Genomic DNA, 14350 nt, shown 5'->3' with positions numbered 1-14350 from the left:
TCCCTCATCAATGTTTCTCCATTTTTCCCTCCCTCTCCCCCTTCCTATCTCTCTAAAAGCAATGAAAAAATGTCCTCAGGTGAGGATAAAGAAAATAATTAGGAAGCTATAAATATCATAACTAAAAACAAAAATTAGATCCATCAGTTCTATATAAAGTGACCTCAAAGTAAAATACGAAGATTCAAGATGGTGGACACAACTTCCCAGAGCCTCTCCAAAATGATAATTCTTATAAAGAATCGTAGCACTTCCAGTTAAGATGGCGGCGTAGGTAAACCTGCTCATCTCCTCACATAACCACACCCAAATTACAACATACAGAACCACCATCATTCAGAACATCAGAAGTTGAGCTGAACCCACAACCATGGAATTAAAGAAGAAGCCATACTGGGACTGGAAGAGGGGCGGAGATGTGGACAGGCTGGTCCCACACCCACATGTGTTGGATAAAAATCAGGAGGGATATCTCAGGAGCAAGGGGTCCCAGCCTTATACCAGGCCCCCAGCACAAGGTTCCAGTGCCAGGAAGGTAAGTCTCCATAACTATAGCTGTAAAAACCAGCAAGACTGATGCTGTGGAAGACAGAAACTGCTGGAATTCATGTCAGTTCTTCTTTTTTTTTTTTTTAAAGATTTTATTTATTTATTTTTAGAGAGGGAAGGGAGGGAGGAGAGGAGAAAGAGAAAGAGAGAGAGAGAGAGAGAGAGAGAGAGAGAGAGAAACACATCAATGTGCGGTTGCTGGGGGTTATGGCCTGCAACCCAGGAATGTACCCTGGCTGGGAATCGAACCTGGGACACTTTGGTTCCCAGCCCGCGCTCAATCCACTAAGCTACGCCAGCCAGGGCATGTCAGTTCTTCTTAACGGGGCCTGCACACAGACTTATTTGGATACACTCCCTCGGAGCTCCAGCACCAGGGCAGCAAACTGAAAGGCACGAGACACGTACAGGGAGGAAATGAAGGGTCTGGCATCAGAGTGAGAGCTGGGAGGCAGCTTTCTCCCAGGTGGAAGTGCTGGCAGAGGCCACTGATCCTTTTCTGAGCCCTCCCCTCACATAGCCACAGGGCTAGCAGCAGGCGGCGTCGTATCTGAGACTCCATCAATGTGGCTTACACTGTTTGCCCTGACCTGGTGATTGCAAGGCCTTGCCTCTCCCAACTTTCGAGCCCACCCAACCTGTTTCCAATGGCTTTTCAACACGAATGGCTTGTCTTGACCCATGCTTCAGATTTTCCTAAATTTTCTCAAACAAGCAGTGTCTGGCTTCAGGGAGCCCCGTACCTCTTGCTAAGCTGCCCCAGGCCCAGCTCTAACAACCACCAGCCTTGGTTCACAGCTTGGCCTCACCTGGGCACCTCCAAGCCCAGCACAAGTAGCAGCCACCTGCAGCTCACTTAGTAGATTATGCTGCATGACCCCAGACAGAACACAGGCTGTGGCTGACCTTGGATGTGCTAACAGCAATCAAGGCTCAACTACAACAGAGGGTGTACACAGCCTACACAGTGGACACACCTTGAGTACTTAGCCTGGGTAATAATTGAGGCTGTGCCACTGGACCCTACAGGACACCTACTACATGAAGCTACCCTATTCAGTCTATCAAACCTGAAAAACATAGTAGCTCTACCTAATACATAGAAACACACAAAGGGAGCCTGCCAAAATGAGGAAACAAAGAAACATGTCTCAAATGAAAGAACAGAACAAAACTCTACAAAAAGAGCGAAATAAAATGGAGAAAAGCAATCTATCAGATGCAGAGTTCAAAACACTGGTTATAAGGATGCTCAAGGACCTCAGTGAGGACCTCAACAGCATAAAAAAGATCCAGTTAGAAACAAAGAATACACTAATTGAAATAAAGAACGATTTACAAGGAATCATCTGCAGAGTGGATGAAGCCAAGCATCCTATGAGTGATTTGGAACCTAAGGAAACAAAATACAACCAATAAGAACCACCTGAAGAAAAAAAAAAATAAGGACACTGTAAGGAGCCTCTGGGACAAGTTCAAGCATACCAACATTTGCATCATAGGGGTGCTGGAATGAGGAGAAAAAGAGCACTAAATTGGAAGCCTATTTGAAAAAAATGAAAGAAAATTTCCCTAATTTGATGAAGGAAATAGACATACAAGTCCAGGAAGCACAGAGAGTCCCAAACAAGATGTATGCAAAGAGGCCCACTCCGAGACACATCATAATTAAAATGCCAAAGGTTAAAGACAACGAGAGACTCTTAAAAGCAGCAAGAGAAAAGAAGTTAGTTACCTACAAGGGACCCCCCACAAGACTGTCAGCTGATTTCTCAAATGAAACTCTGTAGGCTAGAAGGGACCGGCAAGAAATATTCAAAGTGATAAAAAGAAAGGACCTATGACCAAGGTAACGCTACCCAGCAAAGCTATCATTTGGATCAAAGGACAAATACAGAGCTTCCCAGACAAGAAGCTGCTAAAGGAGTTCATCACCACCAAACCAGTATTGTATGAAATGTTAAAGGGTCTTCTTTAAGATAAAAAAATATGAACAATAAAATGGCAATCTATACATATCTATCAACAACTGAATCTAAAAAACAAAATAAACAGGCAGAACAGAATCATACTTACAAAGAATGTTTTGATGGTTGCTAGATGGGGGTGGGATCAGGGAGATAGGTCAAAAAGATAAATGGATTAAAAAGCCAAGTTGGTAATTACAGAACAGTCAGGGAGATGTAGAGTATAGGGAGCAGCCAAAGAACACATATGCAAAACCCACCATGCACATGGACAGTGATATGGGGATTGCCTGCAGGAGAGGGGGAGGCTGGGTGGAGGGAGGCAAAGGGGGAAAAACTGAGACAACTGCAATAGCATAAACCACAAACTGTAATTAAAAAGAAAAAAAAAAAAGAACTACAACGTTTGGTTTCCCAGTTAAATAGATGTTGATCACAACAAAATGAGGGAAAGTGCTTAAGTTTATAAAAAAATTTTTATTCATTTCTCTACTGTATCTGTAAATTAATCTAAGTCTTCAAAATTTTTTGCTAGAAAATAACTTTCAGAATTTACAAGACTTGGATTCACACAGAATGTTTTAGAGTACTAGCTGATGGATGACAGCAGAAAACACTGGGATGAGCCACACGCCACCTGCAAAACAGCTGGCTCACTAGAGGGTGACAAATTCAGTGAGAAAAGCATGAAAGCAGAGGTTGTTGCAAGAAACAAGGTGCCCAAGAGTTCATTTGAAGCTTCCTGTTATCACTCTCTGTGCCCAATAAGCAAAGACCCTTCCACAGATTCCAGTGCAAATATCCATCGGCAGAGGAAGTCTGCAGGTTTTAAGGAAACTAGAGTACAGAAAGGTCAATGCTGGCTACTAAGTAGCAGAACCTGGATTAATACCTAAGCAATCACAATCGTGTTAATACTTCTCTCCATGATACATTAAGTGGAATAAAACATGTCAGCGAAATTCACATGGTGTAATTCCTAGTTTACATATACATAACATGCATGCATATAAATACACAAATAATTCTACTTTATACGGAAGGGTGCACATGCACAATACATATGAAAAAAAGCCAAAAACACTACAGATGTACCCCAAACTGTCTTAGGGGCAGTGCTCACCTTTAAGCAACACAGTGAACAAAACAAAGGAAAGGATTTCTCTTGTCTTCCCTGAGTAGTAAAACTCCTCTTTACTACGACTCTTTCACAGGGCTTCTAGCCCTACAATGTATCAAGTACATGCAACTATAGCCTCTCCTTCTGGACAGTCCATAAAAACAGAGGGAAGAACTTAAAAAGGGCACAAATCTTTAACATTCAGCAGTGGGTTGCAAACTAGGTTTCTGACATTACCCACTAAGATGTAGAAGTACCAGAAATTCCATTATGGTAGAGGTATTTATTGTCTCCATCCTCCTCCCAGTTCTATTTTTACATGTTCTAACATACACACTAACAATTGTGTGCATATATGTAAATAAAATACATGTATGGAGTGTACATGCAGAAAAATGATTTCAGTATACAAAAAATTACATGGTCAAGCCCTGCCTGGGTAGCTCATTTGGCTGTAGTGTCCTCCCTTACACAGAAGGGTTGCTTGTTCAATCCCAGTCAGGGCACATACCTATGTGGTGGGTTCGATCCCCAGTTGGGGAATGTATGAGAGGCAACCAATTGACGTTTCTCTCTCACATCAATGTTTCTCTTTCCCTCCTTCTGTCTCTAAAATCAATAAACATAACCTTAGTGAGGATTAAAACAAAATTTGTAATTGTATGGCCAAGAATATGGAGGTCACCGATTTAGAGATGGGGATCACAGCAGGGGAGATTTCCACAACCAGCTTCTGCAAAACCAGAAAACATACAGACAAATACTGACTATGAGGCAGAGGAGAAAGGCCACCACAACTGAGACCCTGGGAAAACTGCAAGTACGACGCAAGGCCTGAGCGACACACACATTTACTGAGCTCCTACCCGTGCCGCACACCGCTCTGAGAGCTCAATAAAAGAAACGAACGGAACAACAACAATAAAACAACAACACACATATGCACATCCCTGGCCAAAAAAATTATATTCTTGGTTGGGTGGGAGGGAGAGAATGGGCCTCAAAAACTAACCAAGATTTATTAAAATATAACATATTTTATGTTGATGACATTTAAGTACTGAGCCTAGATAAAAATGTCTAAATTATGGTAACATAAAATATATACTACATGGTAGAAAGTGCCATGGGGAAAACTATAGCTTAGAAAAGTGAATTGGGGGTGTGGGGCCGGGGAGGGCCTCACGGAGATGGCTTCTCAGTGAACTCTGTGGACATCTGAAAGACAACGTATCAGCGCGAGGGCAAAAGCATTTCAGACACGCTCGCCTTTATGGTCTGAGAGCGCGACACCAGCGCAGTCAGAGGAACCGCAAGGAGAACACAGTGGAGGGAGGCAGGGTGGTAGGTAGGTGACGACACCAGGGAGAACTCCCGCTCTACTTGGAGTGTAGAGAGCCACCAGCGGGTTCTGGGCACGTGGGCGATCTAATTCACAGTTTAAAAGGGCCACTCTGCTGCTGCGTGGAACAGACTGCAGGAGGGCAGGTGCCTGGACCCATGAGAACACTATTATTCCAATAATGAAGGAAAGCCATGGATGATGGCTTAAACTCGGATGGTAGAGCCGGAGGCGATGAGGGGTGGGTAAATTTTAAATAGAAGCTGACAAGGTTTACTAAAGGTGAAAGGAGGGAGAGAGGTAGAAGGAGAGGAAAAGAGAAAGGAAAGAAGAGAGAGAAGAAAGGAAGAATGGCCCCAAGTTTAAAAGGAAGAAGAATCAATAGCATTAGGTTTCTGGCCTGAGCAACTAGAAAGGTAAAAGCTGCCTTAATTAAAATAAGGGAAACGGAAGACTGGCGGGAAAGACCGTTAGTGGTCAGGTTCCAGACAAGTTTAAAATGGTTTATTCCATGACCAGGAAGAAATACAGAGCAAGCAGTTAAATGGGAATCAGGAATTCCGACACGAGGTCCAGGCTGCAGACACAAATTTGGGAGTTGGAGTTGGCAGGCTGAGATGGTATTTGGCATGGATGAAATGAGCAGAGGGAAATCCAACTGTGAGAGACTGGAGCAATGTGCGAAGACAACCACAAGGGGTATGAATCAGAAAACGAGATTTGGGAAAGATACGGTCACCGATATTTAAAAGACAAAATTTACAAAATTATTAAAAAGCGTTCTTTTCTAAAGAAACTCAGCAAATTGAGGAGAACATGGACAGTGGGAGTATAAGCACTCCCAGGAAAGTTCCTCAGCAACTTCAAGGCCCACTGTACTACTTATCTGCTTTATTTAGAACAAAGCCTGCCTACAATAAGGTTCAGCCCACATCACAATTCTAGGTAAGTCTCGGTACTACCCTCTTCTTAAACTAGGAACCACCTGCCTGCAGACATTGTTGGAAAGAGGGACAAAGGAAAAGGGCTAAAACAAAAAACATACTCTGAAGAAAACCATCAATTAGGAGACAAAAAACAATTATTTAAAAAAAACCCTCTAATTATGTTTTTCAAACAAACCTGAAATAGTGTATCCACAAAACAAGATAATATGAAAAAATATGCTTGCCTAAATAAGGAAAAAATAGGGAGACTGCAAGAAAATGTTCCAGAATAGAATATCAAGTCCAAAATAAAGGATAAGAGATAAAATCAAAGCAACAAGTTTATCAACCAACTAACAGAATTTCCGAAAGAAAATAACAATGACAATAAAGAACAATCTGTAAAGAAATAAGGGAAGAGAAGTTCTCAGGTGGAAAGAATAGATTTTCAAGTTAAAAGAGTACACAAGGTACCCAGCCCCAAAGTGACTAATTAGCACCTAGATTTACACCACAGTAAATCTCAAACATCAAGAACACAGAGGAAAAACTTCCAGAGAAAAAACTCCAGGTATTCTATAATGAACTAAGGAAGCCTCAAAATAATAAAGCCATGTTTTCAGAGTTTTGAGGAAAGTAATTTCCACTCAGATATCTGTAACTAGCCAAACTATCAATTAACTACAAGGGTATCTTTAGATTTCTAAGCACTCAGACAGTTTACCTCCCGTACTTTCTGTCTTCATGATGCAGTGATGAAACAGAAGGATGTACTGAGAAGAGAAAGTGGGGCCCGGGAGATGCAGAGCAAACTCAGGGAAAGAATGTCTTGGGATGACAGCGCTGAAGCAGACCTAGAGAGTAACCAGTCAGATGAGCAAGGGAGGACAGCAGCTTTAGGGGGAAGGTACCTAAGAAAAAAGGGGAACCCAAAGATTTAACAGTGCAGAGTGACAGATCTCTAGGCTACAATACAGGGAAGCAAAAGCAAGAAGGAGGAAAAAACAGAACCTAAAGAAATCAAAACACTGTCCAGGGGAGGGGGCGGAGGAATAAACAACTCTGGGGAACCCCTAAACAAAGAACCACAGAACAAAATACTAATTTGGCCCTGTAATGAGTAGCATTTACATAGGTTTAAGAATATACACCTATGTTTGTTGGGTTCTCAATTTCCAGAGTCAACCTAAAAAGAATGGTAGTCTCAGCCTGGAAACAGAACACAACACACGTGACCAGATGACGACAAAATCTAGGCGGTGGCAGTGAGAAAAGGTGAATAAAAATGAAAAGACATACATATTTATGTTTTGGGGAGCCAAAATACACTGAAATTGGGGAGTCAAAACATACTGAAATATAGTTCATCAGACAAAAAACAGACATTCAGTTGTATTGCTTAACACTATAAAAGTAATCAATAAATGAACTAAAAATAATGATTTTACTGTTTGGACCTGAACGGAGGAAAAAGTGAGTTAGATCCTAAAAGACCAAGAAATCAAAAGATACTATCTATAGTTGGTGAATTAAGAAACAGTGGTGTAACAAATTATTACAGACATGGAAAAAAGAAAAGAAACCCATAAGGAGAATCATTCAAAAGCAGTGGCCCAGTCTGGGGAGGTCTAATGTGGAGAAGGATGAAGCAAGCAAGGAATGTTGCTTTTTATTTTAAACTTCTCTATACTACTTGATTATTTACTAACTTACCAGCAGGCATTACAATCATTTATTTTTCCAAACATTCTATGAGTATATATTTTGATAACTTAAAATATTTCATTTTAAATATTTTTATACAACATACACCAAATAGGAATAATAAAAGGAAACCCATGCCTAGGTATACTGAAGTACATCAAAGACAAAGAGGTCTTGAAAGCAGCCAGAGAAAGAACAGATCACCTACAAAGGAGTAACAGACAATTAGATGACCAAAGTCCACTCAACAACAATGGAGCCAGGAGACAATGGGATAAGACACACAAGGTGCTAAGAGCAAGTAACTATTGTAATCTAGATGTGGGTATCCAGCAAAACTACTGCCTAAGAACAAGGAGAAACAAAGATGCTTATAGGCAAATAAGCTCTTGGGAAATTTACCAACAAACCTGTTCTAAAGGAACTTCCAAAGAATATACTTTAAAAATACTTCGAAGTACTAGGAAATAATGATCCTCAAATAACATTCAAAATATTTACGAAAACAAAAAATGATAAACATAGGTGTGCCCAAAAATATACTGCCTGGGTAAAATAATACAATGGTGCCCAACTTATGCATTTTTAAAAAGACCAAACACAGCACAAATTAGGAGGGTAAACACTGGTGTTGAGGAATAACCTTAAGTTCATTTTCTATTTGGGAATGGAGTCAGAATATTAACTTTTGGAATATTCAATTAAATTTGCTTGATAAAATTTCAGTGGTCACAGATAAAGAACAAAATGGAGTGTTTAAATTTAAACTAGTAAAAAAAAAAGGTAGAACTGGGCAATCAACAATAACAATAATAATTAACGAATCTTTAAAAAAAGACAAAAGAGAAAAAATGCAGACAAATACAAATCAGAAAGATGACAATAACTAGTCCAAACTACATCAATAATTTTAATGACTCTCCCTGAAAGCAGCCTGAGGTGACCTGTGAAAATGGTTCACCATTCACTTGACCCAGAAAACCCCACAAAATCTTGCAAATCAAGAAGTTCAGCCCTGGCTGGTGTGGCTCTGTGGATGGAGTGCGGGCCTACCAACAAAACCGTCAGCTGGTCACCTGCTAGATTCCCAGTCAGGGCACCTGCCTCAGTTGCAAGCCAGGTCCCCAGTAGGGGGCGTGCGAGAGGCAACTACATATTTGATGTTTCCCTCTTTATTCCTAAAATAAATAAATAAAAATCTTAAAAAAAAAAAAAAAACACTTAGAGATAAAAAGAGAGGTTCAAATCTTTGAGTTCACTTTAAAAACACTCATGAAACTGCCCAACTGCCCAGGCCGTTCTTTCAGGGTATGCATATCCAAAAAGCCACCACGCATCTGGTGGACATCACTTTACGGAAGCGGTGTGTGCCATTCTGTCATTACAGTGGTAGAGCTGGTAGGTGTGCCCAGGCCAACAAGTGGGGCTGGATGCAGGGATAGTGCTCCAAAAAGAGTGCTGAAGCTTTGCTGCACATCTTAAGAATGCAGAGTAGTGATGAATTTAAGGGTTTAGCTGTAGATGCTCTAGACACTGAGCAATCCAGGTGAACAAAGTTTCCAAGATGCAGCGCAGAACCTAGCTTGTGGGCGAGTTAACCTGTACCAGAGCTCTCACAGCCACATTGAGATGGTCCCTCCTGAAAAGCAGCAGACTGTTCCTAGGCCAAAAGAAAAGGGTGCATGGAGCAGAAAGATGTCCCAGAAGAAAATGAAGACACAAAAATTTATAGCCTGGGAATAAATTCAGCATGAAATAAATGCTAATAAAAGTAAAAGCAGAATGCTGGTTGTATTATTGGTAACTACAGGGGTGCAAAAAGTAGGTTAATAGTAATACAAAAATAAACTGTTTTGCGACTCACAAGTGTAAACCTACTTTTGTCTACTGTATACTTCAAGTGCCCCTACAAGATGGATCAAGCAAGTTTTCCTCTGATTAGAATTAAAAACACAGATTATTCTGTTAAAATAATAATTCTAATAAATGTGAATGGTCTAAATTCTCCAATAAAAGACAAACTCAGATCAATTAAAAAATTATTTAGCTCAGACTAGTATGGCTCAGCACGTTGGGTGCTGTCCCGCAAACCAAAAGATCACCAGGTCAATTTGTGGTCGGAGCACATGTCTGGGTTGCGGTCCAGGTCCCCGCATGGGGGTGTGCGAGAGGCCAACTGATCAATGTTTCTCACATGTTGATGTCCCCCCCACCCCCCGCGCCTTTCCCCTTCTCTAAAAACAGTACAATTTAAAAAACAAAACAAACACCAAACCAACACCCCAGTAATCTAGTTTTATGACATTTAAGAGAAAAATATGCCCAAAGTGTAAGGATAGAAATGACTGAAAACAAAGGCATGGAAAACAGATGAGGCAAATACTAATTGGCAACATTAATATCAGGGAAAAAACTGATTATACAGGTAGGGATAGAGCGGGCCTATTATATAGTGATGGAAGATGGTTTAACTTTGAGCGGTGGGCACACAGTCCAATATACAGATGCGGTACAACACAAACGTACACTGTGAAACCTATACGATCCTATTAACCAAGGTCACCCAATAAAACTCATTCATTCATTCATTTATTTTCAGAGAGAGGGGAAGGGAGGGAGAAAGAGAAGGAGAGAGACATCCATGTGTGGTTGCCTCTCATGTGGCCCGCACTGGGGACCTGGCCTGTAATCCAGGTATGTGCCCTGACTGGGAATTGAACCAGCTACCCTTTGGTTTGCAGCCCACGCCCAATCCACTGAGCTACACCAGCCAGGTCGCAATAAATTTAATAAAAATTAAAGAATAAAAAATAAACTGACTTTGAGATAAAAGCATTTTGTATAGAAGGTTAGCAATAAAAGATTTAATTCATCAGGAAGATGAAACAATTTTAAAAATGCATGTACTCAGTAAATGAAGCAAAACTTGACCAAAGTATAGAGAAGTTAAGATAAACATGCAATTCTGATGGACAGCCTAAAGACCTTCTCTCAATTACTGGTAAGCAGACCAACGGCTGACCAAAGTCAAGACTGAAACACCATTAAGTGTAGAGCTTTATCTACCTGATGCCAAATTTTCGTACCAACATTTAGAGTCCACTTTCTTCCAAAATGCACATGAAATATGTACAAAATCAATGGTCTTAAGTCTTAATCTGCAAAAATACATACCAAATTATCTGACCACAAAGCAATTAAGTCAGGAGTATTAAAAAAAAAAGTTTAAAAGACAAAAACAAAATCTCCATACACTGTAAATGAAAAATACTTCCAAATAACTCACAGGTCAATGATGAAGATCTAAATGGGAATTAAAGATACTTAGAATCATAATGAAAACATTATGCATCAAAATTTGTGATAATACAGTAAAAGTGGCACATCAGAAGAAATTTATATCTTAAATATATACATTTGAAAAGATAAAGACTAAGACAAATGAATTTAAAAATTGGGTATATTAAAAAGAGCAGAAACTAATGAAAAAGAGAACAAATTCATGAAACAAAAGAGATCACTTTTCAGCGCCTGTGAAGCTGGGGAGACCCCAGCCGGCCAAGGACACTGGGTCCCGTCCTCCCAGCCGCTCAGCACTGCCCACAAGAAGGCCTTCAATAAAACGGATTGACCCCCCTCCCTCAAAAGAGAATCAATAAAGCCAAAATTATTAAGTCTTTGAAAAGCCTGGCAAAATAAACTTCTGATGACAGAGTAATCTCAGAAGACGAGAGAAAAACACAAGTACCGTGAGGTGCTGGGGCAGGTTAGTAAAAATGCAAGGCCAGAAAGATGGGTGACCATCACCGACAACTCATGCCAATGCACGTGCATGTTCAAACTTTACAAGACCTGTCATGAAGCTGTACAACCGTGCGCGAGCACACTGACTAACGGCTGTTTGCGGAGTGTCACTGTGTGCGGGCAAATGAATGAGTCCAGTTAAGAGTAGTAACAGTAGTGTCGAAGGTTCGATTCCCAGCCAGGGTACATGCCTGGGTTGCAAGCTATAATCCCCAGCAACCACACATTAATGTTTCTCTCTCCCTCTCTCTCTCCCTTCCCTCTCTAAAAATAAACAAACAAACAAATAAATAAAACAAACCAAGAGCTAAAAATAGAAATTAAAAAAAAAGAAAAAAGAGTAGTAACAGTCCTTATCAGTAGAGGCAGTAGAGGTACTGGATACCACTTCCAACTGTTCCACTTTAAAACCAAACAGTGATACAGAAACCACACAGACCAAGTAGCAGCTTCATGAATTTTCGTAAGGCAAGAACAAGAAAGCAGAACTCTGCCAGCCACCCCTGAAGCCCCCTCACTAGTTCCACCCCAGTAAGTCCTCTCCAGAAACGATCGCCATCACCTTCTACCGTAATACCTAGTTTCTCTGTGGTTTTATCACGCAAGCAGGCACCCTAGACACTAGAGCTTAACTTTGCCTCCTTTATTTTAACTTGTCTTTAAAGTCTTTCAACCTAAATTCTCGGACTTTCTGACCTACAAGCGCCCAGAAACCGTACTTTGCCTGCTGCACACGCACAGCACAACCGGCAGAGTCCCCTGGCCGCTGCGCTTCCTGCAAGCTGACTGCCGCATCAGAGTTCGCTCACTCAGGTTCACATCCTCTGGCAAGACCAAGGCAGTGTTTTATTTTCATCATCAGGAGACACTAAATGGCTGCTATTCACTTTTTCAAAAGTTGTAGTAACTATTCATGGACAGTGCCCAGATTCTTTAATTCACTACAAGTTGTAAAAAAACAAACAAAAAAAACCCCCCAAAAATCCAACAACAAAAAACAAAAAAATCTTTGTGATTCTACCATTTTGTCTTTACTTGCTAGATAGAATGATTTTAAAAGATGCTTCCCTCATCTATACCTAGGGTTAGAAAACACCTTCTATTTTAGGTTTTGTGGGCTGTACGGGCTGCTGCAACTGTTCAGTTCTGTGGTTACAGCACAAAAGCAGGCAGAGACAGTACAATAATGAATAAGTATGGCATCGTTCTAATAAAACTTTATTTATTAAAACATGCTAACTCCTGTACCACAGAAAAGACAACATAAATGCTCATCATTTATCTGGTTCAGTATCTATTCTTTTCCAGAAGGTGGTCAAGTAAGAGTCAACTTCTTTAAAAACATCATGGAAAAAAAAAAAAGAGATAAAAATAAATAAAAATATCACTGTGAAATCACGGGTTTCAATCCACGGCACCCCCTTTAAATGAAGCGCAAACCCAGCTGCTCCCGTCCCCAGTCTCCAGCTGCTGGCTGGTTCCGGGTCTCCTATAGTCAGGCCCATCGTTTATTGGAACTGCACGTAATGCTGACATGGAAAATAGCACGGTGCAGTCAAAGATCTTTTTTAAAGAGAAAGACAAATACAGGATGAACTCATAAAGCTTCATGAAACACGTAAATCTGAGATGAACCTGGAACAATTTAAAGGACACAGTAGAAGGAGAATAATAAAACATATTCTAGTGTTAGAAGAGTATAAATTAGAAATAACATGATCGGCATATAGGTTCGATGGGGCTTTTAAATTCAGGTCAAAGCAGAAGTGAAGAAGAAACTAAAATCTTTCCTAATGGGAACAGAAGGAACTCTGGGGAGCAGTGGGGGAAGGGCTGGCCAGACCCAGGGCCTGACAAGGGAGCTGGGGAATGGCCACGTCGATGGCTTCAGGCCTGGGCCATGCACGGAGGGGTCGGGGGTGGGGGTGCACCAACACCACAGATGCTCTCACAAAGTGACACAGTAAGTCAAACTGGGCATGGAGGCCGTCTGTGCAGGGGACGGGGACTTGAGAGGAAAGCAGCGCATGGATCAGCCGGGAGCTGACTGCAGCACATCAGGCACAAGGGGACAAAGCAGGATCGCTGGGACAAGAGGCGTATCAGGCAGGTCACAGAGAAAGGATGCTGAGAAAGGGGAGATTTAAAGATAGGATTTCAAATCTGAGAGAACGGGTAGAATTAATAAAAAGAAGGAAAGATGTAATGTAGATATCTATGAATCATCAAACTGGCACTTTCTAGAGACCAGCAAAATTGTGATCATGTTAAAGCTGGATGACGGAGTTCATGGAAATTCACTGCACTATTCTTTCCACTTTTGAAAACATTGAAAGTTTCCATGATAGAAAGGTTTCTAGTATTCTGAAAAATGCAGGTATAGACTCCTCATGGTTCCTTCTTATTCTGTTTTTGGGCTAGTGAGCACTTTTTTTTGTAACATCTCATAAACACTCACTGAAAAACATTTAATGCCTCATGAAAAAGTGTAATAAAGAATGAGATTTCATTTAAATTATTACCTTGACTTTTTTCTACGTGATCTCCCTTTGTTTCCTCTTCTTTGATGGGGGGACTTATTCTAGAGGTCCTGCCCTGCCCCTGGGCCGTTTCCGCCAGCAATTCTTCTTGAGAAGTCCGCGTTCTAGGAGCCACTGGCAGTGTCTGTTTCTGTGAGACTTTTACGTGGAAAGCAAAAACAGATGGAAATGAAAATGCAGTAACACATCAAACCCAACAGTCATGTTAAATGTGAACACCTCCTTCACTTCAGTACATGAGAAGTTTGAAACAGTTCAGATACCACCTCAATTTTTCTCACAATATTCCCAAAATAGATAACCTGACTCAAATACCAACATGTATTTAAACATCTACGCATTTTAAATCACATGTCGTAAGTACACTGAAGCATGTGTGTATTCATTTTTACCCAAAT

The 14350-nt window shown here is 40.8% G+C and overlaps 1 protein-coding gene across 5 annotated transcripts in view; it reads right to left on the bottom strand.

Moving 5' to 3' along the window:
* The window catches only part of ZC3H14 (zinc finger CCCH-type containing 14), a 46059-nt gene that overhangs the window by 18488 nt on the left and 13221 nt on the right, over nt 1-14350 (bottom strand). For all 5 annotated transcript variants that reach the window (XM_045822016.1, XM_045822017.1, XM_045822018.1 and 2 more), the window contains exon 9: nt 13935-14090. In XM_045822016.1, coding sequence (XP_045677972.1) covers nt 13935-14090 — 156 coding nt within the window. The remainder of the gene's footprint in view (nt 1-13934; nt 14091-14350) is intronic.

This window comes from Phyllostomus hastatus, unplaced genomic scaffold, assembly GCF_019186645.2.
Source record: "Phyllostomus hastatus isolate PE091 unplaced genomic scaffold, TTU_PhHast_1.1 phas_scaffold_501, whole genome shotgun sequence".
Lineage (NCBI taxonomy): Eukaryota > Metazoa > Chordata > Mammalia > Chiroptera > Phyllostomidae > Phyllostomus > Phyllostomus hastatus.
This window is presented reverse-complemented; position numbering and strand designations above follow the sequence as displayed.